The sequence below is a fragment of the Notolepis coatsorum genome (genome assembly GCF_963971535.1).
Source record: "Notolepis coatsorum genome assembly, chromosome: 1".
Taxonomy (NCBI): Eukaryota; Metazoa; Chordata; class Actinopteri; order Aulopiformes; family Paralepididae; genus Notolepis; species Notolepis coatsorum.
The window spans coordinates 295,315,209-295,330,023 of record NC_140165.1 but is presented as its reverse complement, the minus strand read 5'-3'; the positions used below and the strand labels follow the sequence as shown (position 1 = coordinate 295,330,023).

General features: G+C 40.8%; 1 protein-coding gene across 1 annotated transcript in view; it reads right to left on the bottom strand.

The window, feature by feature from the left end:
* Positions 1 to 1,264: 1,264 nt before the first annotated feature.
* The window catches only part of LOC311227297 (high affinity cationic amino acid transporter 1-like), a 38,683-nt gene continuing 25,132 nt past the window's right edge, over positions 1,265 to 14,815 (bottom strand). The window contains exons 8-12 of the mRNA XM_084312898.1: positions 14,470 to 14,572; positions 13,291 to 13,496; positions 12,918 to 13,069; positions 11,949 to 12,057; positions 1,265 to 7,285 (exon numbers count right to left, since the gene is read on the bottom strand). Coding sequence (XP_084169024.1) covers positions 7,083 to 7,285; positions 11,949 to 12,057; positions 12,918 to 13,069; positions 13,291 to 13,496; positions 14,470 to 14,572 — 773 coding nt within the window. The 3' untranslated portion in view covers positions 1,265 to 7,082. The remainder of the gene's footprint in view (positions 7,286 to 11,948; positions 12,058 to 12,917; positions 13,070 to 13,290; positions 13,497 to 14,469; positions 14,573 to 14,815) is intronic.

Below are 14,815 nucleotides of genomic sequence, written 5' to 3'. Positions count from 1 at the left end.
GCCAACATGACCGTCGCCTTTTTCTCAGTCTGAAACAAAAAAGGAAAACACCTTACCTTTTAAGCTCAGACAATCCGTATGAGAGCAGCTTTGCGGGAAAGGACAGTGTCCATCATCACATCTGAGGGGTACCATTCTGCAGCATCGCAAAGAAAACAGGAGGGAGGCAGGAGAGGTGCTGCTGAGAAGCGCTCGGGGGCGGGGGTGCGTTTCCAACGCCCATTTGAACGTTAACTTATGTCGCCCCCTGTAGGTGAATTACAGTCACAGAGATTTACCTGTGGTCGTCTGAACACAGAAGTACTGGCTGCAAATCAATGGCACCAAGCCAGGTGATGTTGATCTTGGGTGTTGTCGTGGATCAGATCAATCAATTGTGGGCGTGGACAGATCTTGAGGATCAATATAACCCCTTTCCCAACCTCGTTCAAATACAAGTACATAGGTCAATAAGCTTAGCGGAGAGGAGGAGTATGCTTCCGTTGTGGCCACCAGAATCATACTGAGGGAGATCAAAGGAATGTAGGATTATAGAGATACATTCTTCCACATGAGTCACCTGAACTTTGCTTTTTTATTTTAACTTGCATGCAAGAAATAGAATAGAAGTAGAATACCAGTATACTGTAATTGCAGTTAGCAAATCTATTTACAGGCCTATTTGGATTGGGGGCGTTAAAGATCCAAAAACCAGAGTGCTAAGACTCAAACTAGGGATGTCACCAGGTATAAGCTATGCTATGTCTGGAACTGGGAAAGATGGTAAAGGCGAGACACAGAATGTTCCTGGCTTTGGGGAGAAAGTGTTGCGTTGACGAATATCATCTCTCCTCTGAACTCTCCTAGACCATGGAACTAACAATTATTTACATTTCTTATTTGGGTAGTGTTTCCCTTAAGTTTGAGCCAAAGATTCCTATGAACAGGTGGATGAATTCAGTCTGTACTACGATCATTTCATTGTCAAAAACCTTGACAAAATGATGACAAAGATTTGTCACTTCACTGAAACTAAACGAAATGCCATGCAAGTGAAACCAAAAAAGTGATGTTGCAACTTTTGTCAATAAAAATGTGATCTATACATAATAACTTACTAGAATTTGCCTAAAAATGTTCCAACAATAACCACACCAAAATGTTAAATTGCTGCCAAAATGAACTTTGTTCAGAATGAACTAAATGTATGAGTAGATTGGAAACCATTGCCAAACAAACTAGACTTTCAAAACACATCATTCTAAAATCAATGACAAAGTCTGTCTTTCAAGTTCAATATTATTTATTTACAACAGGAGCAATACAAACCTCAACCATTAATAAAACACAATAGATTGAATATTTGAAACAACACAAAAAGAGCATATAAGCTAACCTCATTGTGATGTACCATGGCTTACACACAAAGGTAAACGTTTCACCCCCTCCAAGGCCACGAAATATACATATAAATATATATGTGTTCATAATTTAGGATGACTACAAAACCATATGATCTTTGCTCAAAGCTTTTTAAAGCTCATGCTTTCTAGCAAACACATGAATACAATAAATAGACAGTGTCAAAGACAAAGATTAAAACACTTTGGTTTCAAATAAGGCCTTGTTTTGGGACTTTTCAGTGGAGCTCTCCATTGAAAAACAGTCTTACATCTTGCATATCATTTCAGTGAAGTAAACAACATATAACATGGTCTCAACATAAATGCAGTCGGATAAGATACTCTTAACACATCAGTTTAACTCCACACGTTTCTACAGGAAAGAAAACGCCCCGCTACTCATGTTCAAGTATACAGCGTTATTGTAATTTGGTGAAAGCAGTTGGCAGGTTTTTGTTTTTATTGATTAACATAATGGACATACAGTAACTCCCTTAAAAAGTGTTGTTTATTCATTTAACATTTTATTTTGGATTTCATGGTGTTTTTTCTTCTTCTTGATTTATTGTGATGTTTCTTCTTGACTTGTTTAAAGAAGACGTGTCTGGCCCATGGGGACATTAACGTGTGTTGTCGGGCCTTACAAATACATTTTAATTGATTTGATTAGTTGAGGATCTTTGAAGTTGAAGTTGTCATATGGTGTGTGTCACAATCATGCACAATTAAATACATATATACAAACAGCCAAAACCACAGTAAAAAATAAAAAAAACCTAGAAAGTGTTTTGAACAATACATTTTGAGTTTAAGATAGAGAACATAATGATGTATTCTGTAAGTTAATGACACCCCGACCCAAATATCTCAGTCCCAATCAATGACTCTGGTCACATGACAAAACGAGTAAATTTTCTACAAAAACATGGTATTTACAAAACAAAGTAGAGAACAGAGAATTGTAACGTAATGTAACAATCTCTACAATGTCACAGATGTTCAGATTTCATTAACATTCAATAACATTACAAGTATACTTTTTATTTAGACATTTTCAAATATGTACAAAATGGCTTACTCAATCTAATTTGGATGGATACTCTAGATATCTATAGATCAACCTACATTGGCTTTGTCAACCAATATTCTTAAATGCAAAATTGTTTGTTTTGTAACAAAATCCAAAACACGGGGGATATGGCTTCAAAACCACACATCAATATCATAAATTGTAATATATATATAATTATATATATATAATTGTTTTGTACCAATTAAGGGGCCCTCATTAAATAGATCTTTCATTTTGGTACAACATTTTCATTCCTAGACATGCATACCTCAATATGACTCATGAACAGCTGACCTCTGGCATTGCGTGTTCCTGGAGTATGCACAGTAGTCAACATTTGATGTTAAGGCCATTTCAGACTTGTTGCATATCATTGAAAACTACTTAAAAACTACTACGTAGAACACAGTAGAAAATATTGATATCGCTCTGCTGTTGAAACAACCCGACTCTGTACATGACCCGAAATGATGCGGTTTTCAGAAATGATAGCGAGTGAGTAATGCCATTACAGGCGCCTATGGCAGCCTGCGTTGGTGGTCGACTGGTCATGAGCTGAACTCGTACATTCAGTAGGCATACATGCTAAAGGTGATAATGTTCCAACTAAATAATATAAATATTCATTCATTTCAGCATACAGTATATACAGACGACCTGAATATTTAACAATGCTGATCACGAAACACTTTAAAAAGGCCAAATCCACCGTAAAATAAAACGTACATGTTTCTATGGGCGGTTTAATCTCGAGAAACGTTCTAAAAATGGACCAAGTTAATTTCCTGTTGAAATGTTTGCTAATGCAAGTACTGGTAGGAAATACACTTGGGTCCAAACTGTTCCCTAGCAACAGGATTCCAGTGAAACCGTCTATACGGTACAGCTCAGTTTGTGGAGCTTCTCAAGACAGTGGAACAGTTTCTAGGACAGGATAGTATCCACCGTGACTGGGAAATGGGTACATATTCTGATTGAGAGCGATATGCCCTACATTTACAGAAAACTCAATTGGATGTAATAGCTCAAACAAAAATCCTATGAGCCGACGAAATTTGTTCACCAATTCATTTTTTCAACTCTAAAAGGTTGATCCTCTGTGATTCTACAGTCGTCTACGTTTAGACACTAACGTATACAGTTTGTCCATGTTTATAGATATTGATTCATCTGATCAAGATCATTGGAATATCACAATGTAAATTATGTTTTAGGGTGGATTTTCCCTTTAACAGCTGATCAAGAAATAGGCACTTGTAAGTATGTAAATCATGTAACTCATAGAGGCCACTAGTTGCCGATAAATCAATTCACATGCAGCATGTCAAGGTTTCTTTGGTAAAATTATCAGGCACAATTCCCTTGCCAAGTATTTTTTAAATACGCGATTATATATTCTAGCATATATCTGATCTTAAATAAGGAGAGTGATGGAGAACCCCCTAAGCTAGAAGACAGAAAATACTGTGGTATTATTACTTTAGAGCACCATGTCAAATTTCTCTGAACAATTCTGTTGATTTTAGTGCAGAATAAGCATGCGGTCCATGCTATATCAATCAGTAACATAATTCTAACCAAAACACAAAGTTGTAACTTTTAGGTATACCACCAAAGGCGTGCAACGGTATTAGAAAATGCCCTAAGGATACAGTTAAAATATTTAACTGTATTTGAGTATAATCAAGGTTTTCTGACATACGGAATTCATCGAGTCAGAGGAATCTTGTAGAGATAATGGTGAATACGAGGACAGAACAATTTCCCAATTCGGACACAGCAACCAGCACTGTGCCTCCTCATCTTGGCACTGACCAAAGCACACATCTGAAATTACTAAGGGAGTGGCCACACTGATCCATCGCAAACCAGAGATAAAACAGATGGAAGGTATTGCCGTCCGTTGGGTTTGTTTTTAATCAAAACCTAGCTAGCGCAAATCGTGTGTTTGCAGAAACGACAGCTTCACCGTGGACATCGACATATCCGTCGGTTCCAAAAGTTCATCCTCTCGAACCTTTCTGTCCAACAGACGGATGCTCCTTATTGAAAAATAATTCAAAACAAACGTAGACAGACGGCCACAATGGATCAGTGCGGCCGGGCCCTAATGCCGAAACAAGGGTCGACAGACTGCATTTACCATGAGGGAGGGGGGGGGGGGGGGGGGTGTTCTTTATAACATTTGTCCTAAAAATTATAATAATTCATAATCCAATTTTTTTAATTGCCATTCTATGAAAGCCAAAAATATAAAATGCATACATCTTTAACTCATTGAACGCCAAAAACGAGTATACTTTTTATTATTATCATCATCATACTAAGCAGTCCGCCACACCTTGTGTGTGATCCTGGTAACCCTAACATAATTAGAATTGAAATGACGATCGAATCCCGATAAGTGGCAGTCTCGCCTACCTTTTGATCTGGGCTAGTTTCCTGTGGGGAGGGTTTGCTCACTGGCCACAGTAGCCACTAGCCAGCAAACTGCCTTGGTAATGGCGACGCGTGGAGCGAACTATTGGAGATTATTATGAAGAGTTTTCACCAGACTACGTTCGACTCAACATTTTCACCAGACTACGTTCGACTCAACACTTCTGGTAAATCCTAAAAATACTATAGTCAAACCGGCCAAGGATGTAACGTTATCTGTTCACCGCTCCGCTGTAGTCGCCGCCACCAGAGTTGAGAGCCCTCCAGACGAGCCAACTAACGTTCGGCAATGGCGATCGCGTAGAGTAAACTGTTTATTATGAAGAGGACAAACGGTGACGATCCATCCATAACATGAGGTGCTTTTTCACCAGACTACGTTGGATTCTAGTATTTTCAAACAGGCTGAGGATGTAACATGATCTGTTCACCGCACCGCGCCAGAGCCAACTAACGTTATTTATTTAAATTGTTCCTGTTCTGACTCAGACACTTCGGAGCAAGAGTGGACAGGGTTTTGGCGGACCTGCTGACAAAAAAGGTAACGTCTATTTTACCGAACCCCCCCCCATCATAAAACATGCCTTTGTGATGATCCCAGCATCAGAAAACGAGTCCGACGACTATGGCGAGGAACGAAGGTATGTAGAAAACGGTTTGTTCCCTGTTGAAGTATAAATATTGCCTTTCAAATGAGTCATACTATTGTCTCCATAGCTATAATATAGAATATACGATGCAAAATCATCAAAATGGTCTGAAACGCTGGTGCCAGATATTAAAGATGGAAAAACAACGTGGCAGTCAATGAGTTAATGGGTGTATCCGTCGCTCCAAGACAAATGAAAAATTATCCATTTCAAGCAAAAGAAAAAAATAAAAGACAAATACTGACCTATAAGGATTTTAAGATCAGATATGTTTGTTACACTAGGGGTCTAAATTCTGAAGAATCAAAATCTGAAAATCTATAGGCCAAAAGATTCTACTTGTGCTCTGCTTGGCGCCGTTGTCCACAGATTCATTGGTGGTACATTTGGAACACTGGTCACGTCAAAAGTGCTAAATGGAAAGCAATGCCTTTCAGCAAGACTATCAGACAGTTGTCATGGCAGTTCAAAATAAGGTTTGTGTTACAGAGGTCCCTGGTCTGGACTTGAGGTCAAATTTACCTAATTGTAGTGCTGGGCGGTTCATCCGGTATACTGGTTTTAATTTCCTGTACAATGTGAAATTTTCATATATCGTCATACCGGTGCATAGCTGAAACAGCTCTGTCGCTACACTACATTTAAGAACAGGATAGAATGATGGAGTATGAAGAAAAGGAGACCGGAGATGTTACATTGTAACAAAGACTTGTAGGTTTCCCGTTTTGTTTCGTGAAGCTCAGAAATTTCAAGCATCCGCGATGTGACTTTCCGAATGAACGCTTTCGTTCCAGGAAATAGCCTGGCCCCAAATAGCTACAAAACTAAATAGCTATGACAGCAGCCAACGAGCTAGCTCGCTTGTTTGATTATCTGAAGTTCACCATCAAGTCAAAATGAAATCATACGCCAACGTTATGTCCTGAAGACTACGTTAACAGCGTGTTATTCTATATATATATTTTTTTTTACACTTTATTTAACACATTGCTGACTCTTGTTGGTTTCCTTGCATACATCAAAGCCACGTTGATGTGTGTAAATTACATGTGTGAGGGGGAACTGTGGCCTCTTGTCTGCTGCTCTCAAGGCTCTCTTCTTTTCTGATTCCTTATATTGTATAATCTTGCGGGGCCAATTAAACCATATAGTAATCAAAGCCTTCAGTATATACAGCACATGTATAAAAAGTTTTTATATCCAATGTACTCCTGACAGTAGAATAAGCCACCTATATAAAGGCTCAGTCATGCAAAACTGAAAAAATACTGTGATATACAGTACCGTGAAACCGCCAGAATCTTCATCATATTTTTGGTCATACCGCCCAGCACTACCTGATTGGTGGAAATATTAGCAGCAAAATGTAGGCGAACAGTCCGGCCAGCCAGTGAGGAGACCCGACGTGCAGATTTCCGACGTGCGTCGATATCTTTTCACGGGTCGCCTGGATTCGTACCTTTCTTGGGGAGAATTTAAATGTGAAAGTTGAGATATGGAAAACGGACCTAGAGAAGTACACCAGGACCCGTCTTTCCTTTAGTAGTCATCATCGTCATCATCATCGTCCTGCCCTACGGCGTCCATTCTGTTCTGCAGAAAGGCCTCCTTCTCCACGGCCATGGGCTCTCCGTTCAGAACGCAGGCCGGTTTGTAGCCGCTGAAGTTATCGCCGGGGCTGGCCTTGGTGAGCACCGCCTCCGCACTGTTGCGAATCCCGTACGTAAAGTAAATAAAAAAGCCTAAAAGAGAAGGGGGGGGGGGGGTTCGAAAAATGTATAGTGATTTATCCACACATTCTTGGACAACCTGACAAGATATATATTTAAGCAATAGCTCACAACAGGCCATGGTATATGGTTATTATATCACAGCTAAGGGGCGTAGTTCAGTCCGACACGAAGCGGGCTACGGCGATATGAAAGTAAGATAATACTAGATTCAAATTCATAGTCATTATACAGCACAAGTACAGTACAAAGAATATAATTTTGGCATCCAACCAGAGTGCAAATGTAGCAGTAAAGTGCAACAGCAATATACAGTACAGGTGATTAAACTGGGTAACAATATGCAAATTAGTACTAGTGAGTGTAGTGCTAATCAGATGTATGTACTGAGTTGTAGTATAATAAATAAAGACAGTATGACTACTACTGGCCAGCAGTGTGACTAGTAAGAGTAGGATCAGCGTTTCCGTTAGCCGGTAATTACCGGTATTTGACCGGCAAAATATGTTGAAGTCCGAATATTTAAATCTCTCCGGTCATAATGTCCGGTGAAAATAATTTCTCTAAGCACAATTTTATTATTTGAATTGTATTAAAATAGGCTAAAATTAAATAGCCTATGCGATGAACGAAACAATCATTACATGTTGCTTCACTCTGATAAAGCGCAGATGGCGCCGCTCGGATGTGAATCTTTTTTTCTTTCTTTTTTTGAGCCTGTCTGGCCACCATAACGACAAACAGGTATACGAGCGAGAGAGAGAGATGGCCAAAACAAGCTAAGCTGAACAAATATTTCATGAAACCAAGCACAAGCAGGTCTAATAATAATGACAACGAAGATGAGTCTTCTGAACTTGAAGTCACAGAGACCGCTGATGCCGTGGTGAAAGAAAACAGAAACAGAAATGTCGAGCGTTCAGGCCCGAGTGGAAAGTTTAATTCTCCTGGCTGAGGTGCGACATTATATCCACATTTTCCAGTTCACTGATCCAGCCAGGGTTACCACAGTTCATTCTGGAACCTCAGATCCCCGCTGATCATGGAGTTCTACAGTATCGCGTTGGATCCATACACGTATCGATTTTTTCGAATGGTGATCAGGAATTGGAATATACCAGTTGGATACCATCTGATGTCAGGTAAGGACTCTATGTTATCAGTGTTAGGATAATCAGAGTAAGTTTGATGAAGTTATAAGCTGTTTTGTGAAATGTCTTCTTTCGGTTTCACTGTAAAAGTCCAAGAGGAAATCAACGGGGCGATTATCCGCGCGCGGCCGTAATGTGCTTGCGTGCACGTATAATATTGATCATCTAGCGTTTATTTGAAAACGATTCATAAAAAGGCAGACGAATATCAACGTTGTGGAATATTCCACTAAAAGACGATTTTCATAGAATGCTCCAGAATGAGCTGTTTTTTATCTGAAAACGGGGGCTTTTCTAAATGCTCTGAAACGGAAACAACGCGATAAACAGCCTTGACAGCACTGACTGGAAAATAGTCTTTGATAATGCGATGGGCAGATTAGACATAGATGGTCTAAACTATGATAACACCACAATAGCCATAATTTAAAACATAGATTAGGCGATATTAACGTTAACATTGGCGCCGATGGTGGCATTCAGCCGGTAAAAAGGAAAACCAGGCTGACCGGAATTTCTCGAATATGTCCGGGGATAGAAATCTTGCAGGACACCCAGACCGGCACGAATATGTTCTAACGGAAACGCTGAGTAGGATATGTACAGATACTGATAGTAAAGGACTATGTGCAGGTATGTTCAAATAATGTGCCTGCACTGCAAGGCAGTTGCTATGCAACATACACACTAACAATTAGCTTAAACAAAATTATTCATAGTCGCGCAGATATGCCGACTATTTACCAAGGCCGAAAGCTGTTTTAACGTACAACCTAGGACTATTATTATACAGTTTAAATATTTGTTCAGGCGTCTAATTCAGATGACTATCGGACATGTTGAGCCTCTCTTGGTCCATATATGGTATGGGCATATGCGAGTGCCGTGACGCGAGGGCTTCCCCAGTCTTGGCACCGAGAGGATTCCTCTGTTTAACTGGGCATGCGTCAGCCCCAGTCTCCTCCGTAGACCAGACCATCTCAGTTAACAAGGCTAACGTTTTTTTCCTCAGACGTGGAGTGATCATAGCTGTGGATATACGCTCATTATACCATGGCTATGAACCAATCAGATGGCTTGATTTGAGCTACCCGTTTTATAAGATGCTATATATTATTTAAGTAATTAATCACGTTGGAGAGGCGCATTGCATTCATACCTTATATTAATATTGCGTTAATGTTATTCACAAAGGCTTCGATTCAGACTTGAGGCGAGTGTGCGTAAAGCGCGGACATGGGACAGCGACAGTATCGATGAAACAAGGACACACAGTGACGTAGGAGGCGAAGTGGTCTCCTCGCCTAGCACAGCACAATGAATGGAAGTGGACATGGCCGGTTAGCCTTCGGGAGAGGTGTTAGTTGGACAATGCCTAGGTTAACTGGCCATGTCCGCTTCCATTCATTGTGCTAAGCTAAAGCTAGGCTAACGTGCAGCCAGATAGCTTTCTACTGAACGCACAGAGAGGAAACTGGTATCCATTGTCTTGTCTCTCTCTCTGGAGAAGACTGTAAGCTAATTTCCCCAAATGTTGGCATGTTCCTTTAAGTGGCTCAATACCAGTCATGCCCATGAGAAGCCGTGTCTACCAAACAGAGGTGTGTTGTATTCAGACATTGCAGCTGTGTGATAAGAGGCCACAGAGAAAAGGGGGAAGTCTAGCGTGGTCTAGAATCCTTTTCAAAGATATGCAGTTGTCGAGGAATCCTTTTCATTGCCCCGGGCCCAAACAATAGCTTAGTTCACACCTAAGCGAGAGGCCAGGGTCTACGGCTCCCACCCGTCTTTACTCTTTACTTTAAGCTCATTGTCCCCTTCTCTGCCTCAATGTTTTCTAGCTGGCCACCACAATGAAAGCACTCCTCTCAGCCAAGTTCATTTAACCTTCATGTACTTTGTGTACGGATCTTCGGATCAAAATAGGTTTAATAGTTAAAACAATTGATAGAGTCAGGTAGAGGGAGGCAAGCTCGACACCCATAAATCTGTCCCAACCTACTGCCTAGAAGTGATGATCGCCTATTTATATCTCATTTCTGGTGGAATGGAGTGGGCGTTTGCAATCATTTGACTAGAATATTGCCTAATCATTTGTTCGTCACCTACATTGTACCTTGGCCTGTTATGAGCATCACAAGGTGTTCCATGACGACCGTGTCATAGCATGAGCAGCTGACTGAGGTCCTGACTGACACCTTCCACCTGTCACAAGACCAGGCAGCTGTTCCCGCGTGCTTCAAAACGACCACTGTATTCATATCTACTTTCATTATGGCATTTATATACAACCTATAGTTTATCCAAATAACACTGTATATCTATATTAGATTAGATTCAAATGCATCGTCATTATACAGCACAAGTACAACGAAAAGAAGTTTGTCATCCAACCAGAGTGCAAATGTACAGTAACAGTAAAGTGCAATAGTAATATACAATGTATGAACTGGGTATAGGATATATAAATGAGTACTACTGGGTAATAGACAGTGCTAATCAGATGTATGTACAGAGTTGTAGTATTAATATGTACAGTGATACAGGTATAAAGACACTATGGTAGTAAGTCATACTGGACAGCAGCGTAACTAGTAAGAGTGGGTAGGGATATGTACAGATATAGGTATAGTATCTACAGATATGTAAAAAGGATTATATGCAGGTATCTACAGACAGATGTGGATCAATATATGTACAGTAAGAATAAATACATGTATATAAGGTATAACAGCATTATAGGAGTATAGGCAACAGAGTTCAAAGTTTGTACAGTACGAGTAACAGAGCCTAGGGTATAGGCAATGGAGTTCAGAGTTATACATCTGCTATATCTGTAGATCTACTCATTTAAACCACTGGCTAGATTAGTTACATTAAGCATAGTGTATTCATACTCATACCACTGTATATAACAATACTGTACATACATTATCTTAGCATCTTTATTCTGTAGCTTTTTCATATATACTCCGTATATACACATGGTATACAAGTACATTACAATGCACATTACTGCCCCTTTGCACTGGTTAGATGCCAACTTCATTTCATTGTACGCTGTACTTGGACTTGTGCAATGACACATTTTTATCGAATCCAAATATTGATTGTGAAATCTGTTGCACAACTATTCTTTCGAAGTGCATACAAAACACACACACACACCTCTGGGAGTCTGTGGAAAACCTTTGCTGCGCTACATGGGCTTGAAAAGTGATGCCGAGCCTGCTGCAGCTTTAAGTCTGAGGACTGAAGTGATGAATTGAAGCCATAGGTAAAAATCAAAGTTAAAAATGAATAAAGAAAAAAAGAAAGAAAAAAAGAAAAAAAGAAAAAAAAAAGAAAGAAAGAAAGAAAGAAAGAAAGAAAGAAAGAAAGAAAGAAAGAAAGAAAGAAAGAAAGAAAGAAAGAAAGAAAGAAAGAAAGAAAGAAAGAAAGAAAGAAAGAAAGAAAGAAAGAAAGAAAGAAAGAAAGAAAGAAAATAATAAAAGACTACCGGTATGTAAAATAAGGAAATGTACCTATGGCCATCCAGATGGCAAAACGCATCCAGGTGCCTCTGTCCAGCTGCATCATGAGATAGACATTGATGAACATACTGGCTACAGGGAGGAACGGCAACAGAGGAACCTGTAAGGGGAAGAGTATTAAACACATGAGGTTATGGGGGGTAGTGAGGTATGGGGGCCATTAAACACATGAGGTTAGGGAGGTAGTGAGGTAAGAGGAAGAGTATTAAACACATGAGGTTACGGGGGGTAGTGAGGTAAGGGGGCCATTAAACACATGAGGTTAGGGAGGTAGTGAGGTAAGGGGAAGAGTATTAAACACATGAGGTTAGGGGGGTAGTGAGGTAAGGGGAAGAGTATTAAACACATGAGGTTAGGGGGGTAGTGAGGTAAGGGGAAGAGTATTAAACACATGAGGTTAGGGGGGGTAGTGAGGTAAGGGGAAGAGTATTAAACACATGAGGTTAGGGGGGGTAGTGAGGTAAGGGGAAGAGTATTAAACACATGAGGTTAGGGGGGTAGTGAGGTAAGGGGAAGAGTATTAAACACATGAGGTTAGGGGGGTAGTGAGGTAAGGGGGCCATTAAACACACCAACACTTGAAGGCCCATGGTCGGGGTAATAAATAAGGAATGTTTTGAATGAATGTAATCTCAAATGCAGCAAGCAGGCAAATGGCTCAAATACTGTGAAACACAATGAAAATTAAATCTGAAAACTGTTTATTCAATAAAGACCTTTCCGGCACGTCCAATGTATAATTTGTGAAACCCCTTCGGTCTTTGCTTAGGATTTACTGTTATGCACCGTTGGGCAAATGGAATATGAATGAATCACGCAGAATGAACTCAGAACGGAACAATAACCACATCCTGTTGATGCTGCCCGGCAACACCAAGTGGCACACTTTCATCACAAACCGAACACCGTGTGAAAATCACCTCACACTTGAGTCGTAAAAAACAAGTTAACCAACTCTACCTTGAAGGCGAGCTTGGTCTTGCTCTCTGGCTGTTTCCATATGATAAAGGTGATGATCATAGAGACCACCGCCAGGAAACTGAGAATGAAGATGGACCAGATGGCGAATCCTCCATGAACGGCCACGATGGAGAAGACACAGACCAGCACACCTGGGGAGGAGAAGCAGAAAAGAGATTCAAGATTCAAGAGTTTTATTTGTCACATAAAACGTAGGTGGCCATGCCCGCCTTGATTGTGCAAAAATACGAATTTACATAATATAACATAACATAATACAAAAAGACGACGTAGTGATAAAGGAGTGCTCTTGAGTGGCGGTAGTACTCGTTGATTCGGTGTGTGCCTGCCCCGGGGCGTGTGTGTCACTCACCCAGTGTACTTGTGCAGATGTTGACGGCGAAACCGGACCGCGGAGAGGGCTCCGTGTTTGATGGGAAAAGCAGGTTCTTGATGGTGCAATGATCGTCCTGCTCCGGCAGGAAACCGGTGGTGTTCTCGTTGAACGTCTCGGCCAGGTCGGACTCGTCCTGCGCGCTGGCCATCTGATAGGTCATGTTGGGCTGTTCCGGCTGGTACCTTGCAGACCACAAGACAGACACCCGTTACCATGACGGTCGACACCAGACGAGGCAATTCATGGTACGCTCATGACGCGGCAAGCATTTCCTACCAACGCTGTGGAATGTCACAAACGCAGCTCCTTAATCGCGGTCATCGACGGTTGACAATCAACTGTTATTTGATAACAATCACCTGTTGTTCGCCTACCAAGATGTCTGCGACGGTGATGTGACCACAAACTATCAGATGTTCTGATGCTCAGTAAAGAAAGCTGCAGCTAATAATCCACTCTATTTAGGTGTACCAGAATGGACAACACCAGTTCAAATAACATTATCAAGATAATTTTGGGCAAGTTTGAATGACAATCATGATGCTCTCTTTCTTATCAATCTCTGTTGTTGATCATGTGGTAGCTCAAGTACACGTGCCGGGAGTGTTTTTGAGTGAACCCAAACTATGACCGTTGAAGATCTGTGTTTTTTGTCCATCTATGATAACTTGTGTTGCTGTGACATGGGCCCATCATAGGACTAGCCAGGGTTGCCGCGTGTGGACTGCAGTGTTGTAGTACTCGAGTCCTGGACTGATTTCCAGGACTCATGACTCGACTTGGACTTGAGCACTGATGACTCGGACTTGGACTCGAGCATTGACTGCATTCGGAAGGTGCAGACTCAGACTTGTTAATTAATAAATAGTTATTTATTTAAAAAATAAATCATTTGGCATAAGATATTGATGGCTAGTGCCTTTGTTTGGCTATTGTGTCACAAAGTAAATAAACTCCCTTTGAAATGGTGACTGCCGTGTCATTTATATGGACTCAACCTCGATGACTCAAGACTAGGGTAATGGGGACTCGACTCTGGCTCTTCTTTGGTGACTCAGACATGGACTTGAACACTGGGGACTCGAGACTCGACCTCGAGATTTAGTGACTCGACTACAACACTGGTGGACAGTGAGTCAGCCTCAGGAGACATACCTGAGGACCATGACACAGGCAGCCACCAGGGTGTAGGCCAGCAGAGTGCCGATGGACATCAGGTCCACCAGGTCCTTCAGGTCAAACAGGAAGGCCATCACCGCTGCAGGACAGAGACACCACAAACATGACACCACTCTCAGGAGTAACAAGTTTAAAGTCACTGCACAGAAATGTACGTACACAACGCATTCAAAAACATTACAATTGATATTGTATCACATTTCACAAGATGATAATGCATACTACTAATAAAGAAACATTTTAATCTAATCATTTGTAGACAACTCCATTTACTTTAACCCAACATCATGTATTATTGATATTGCCACCTTCCTCCTTCCAC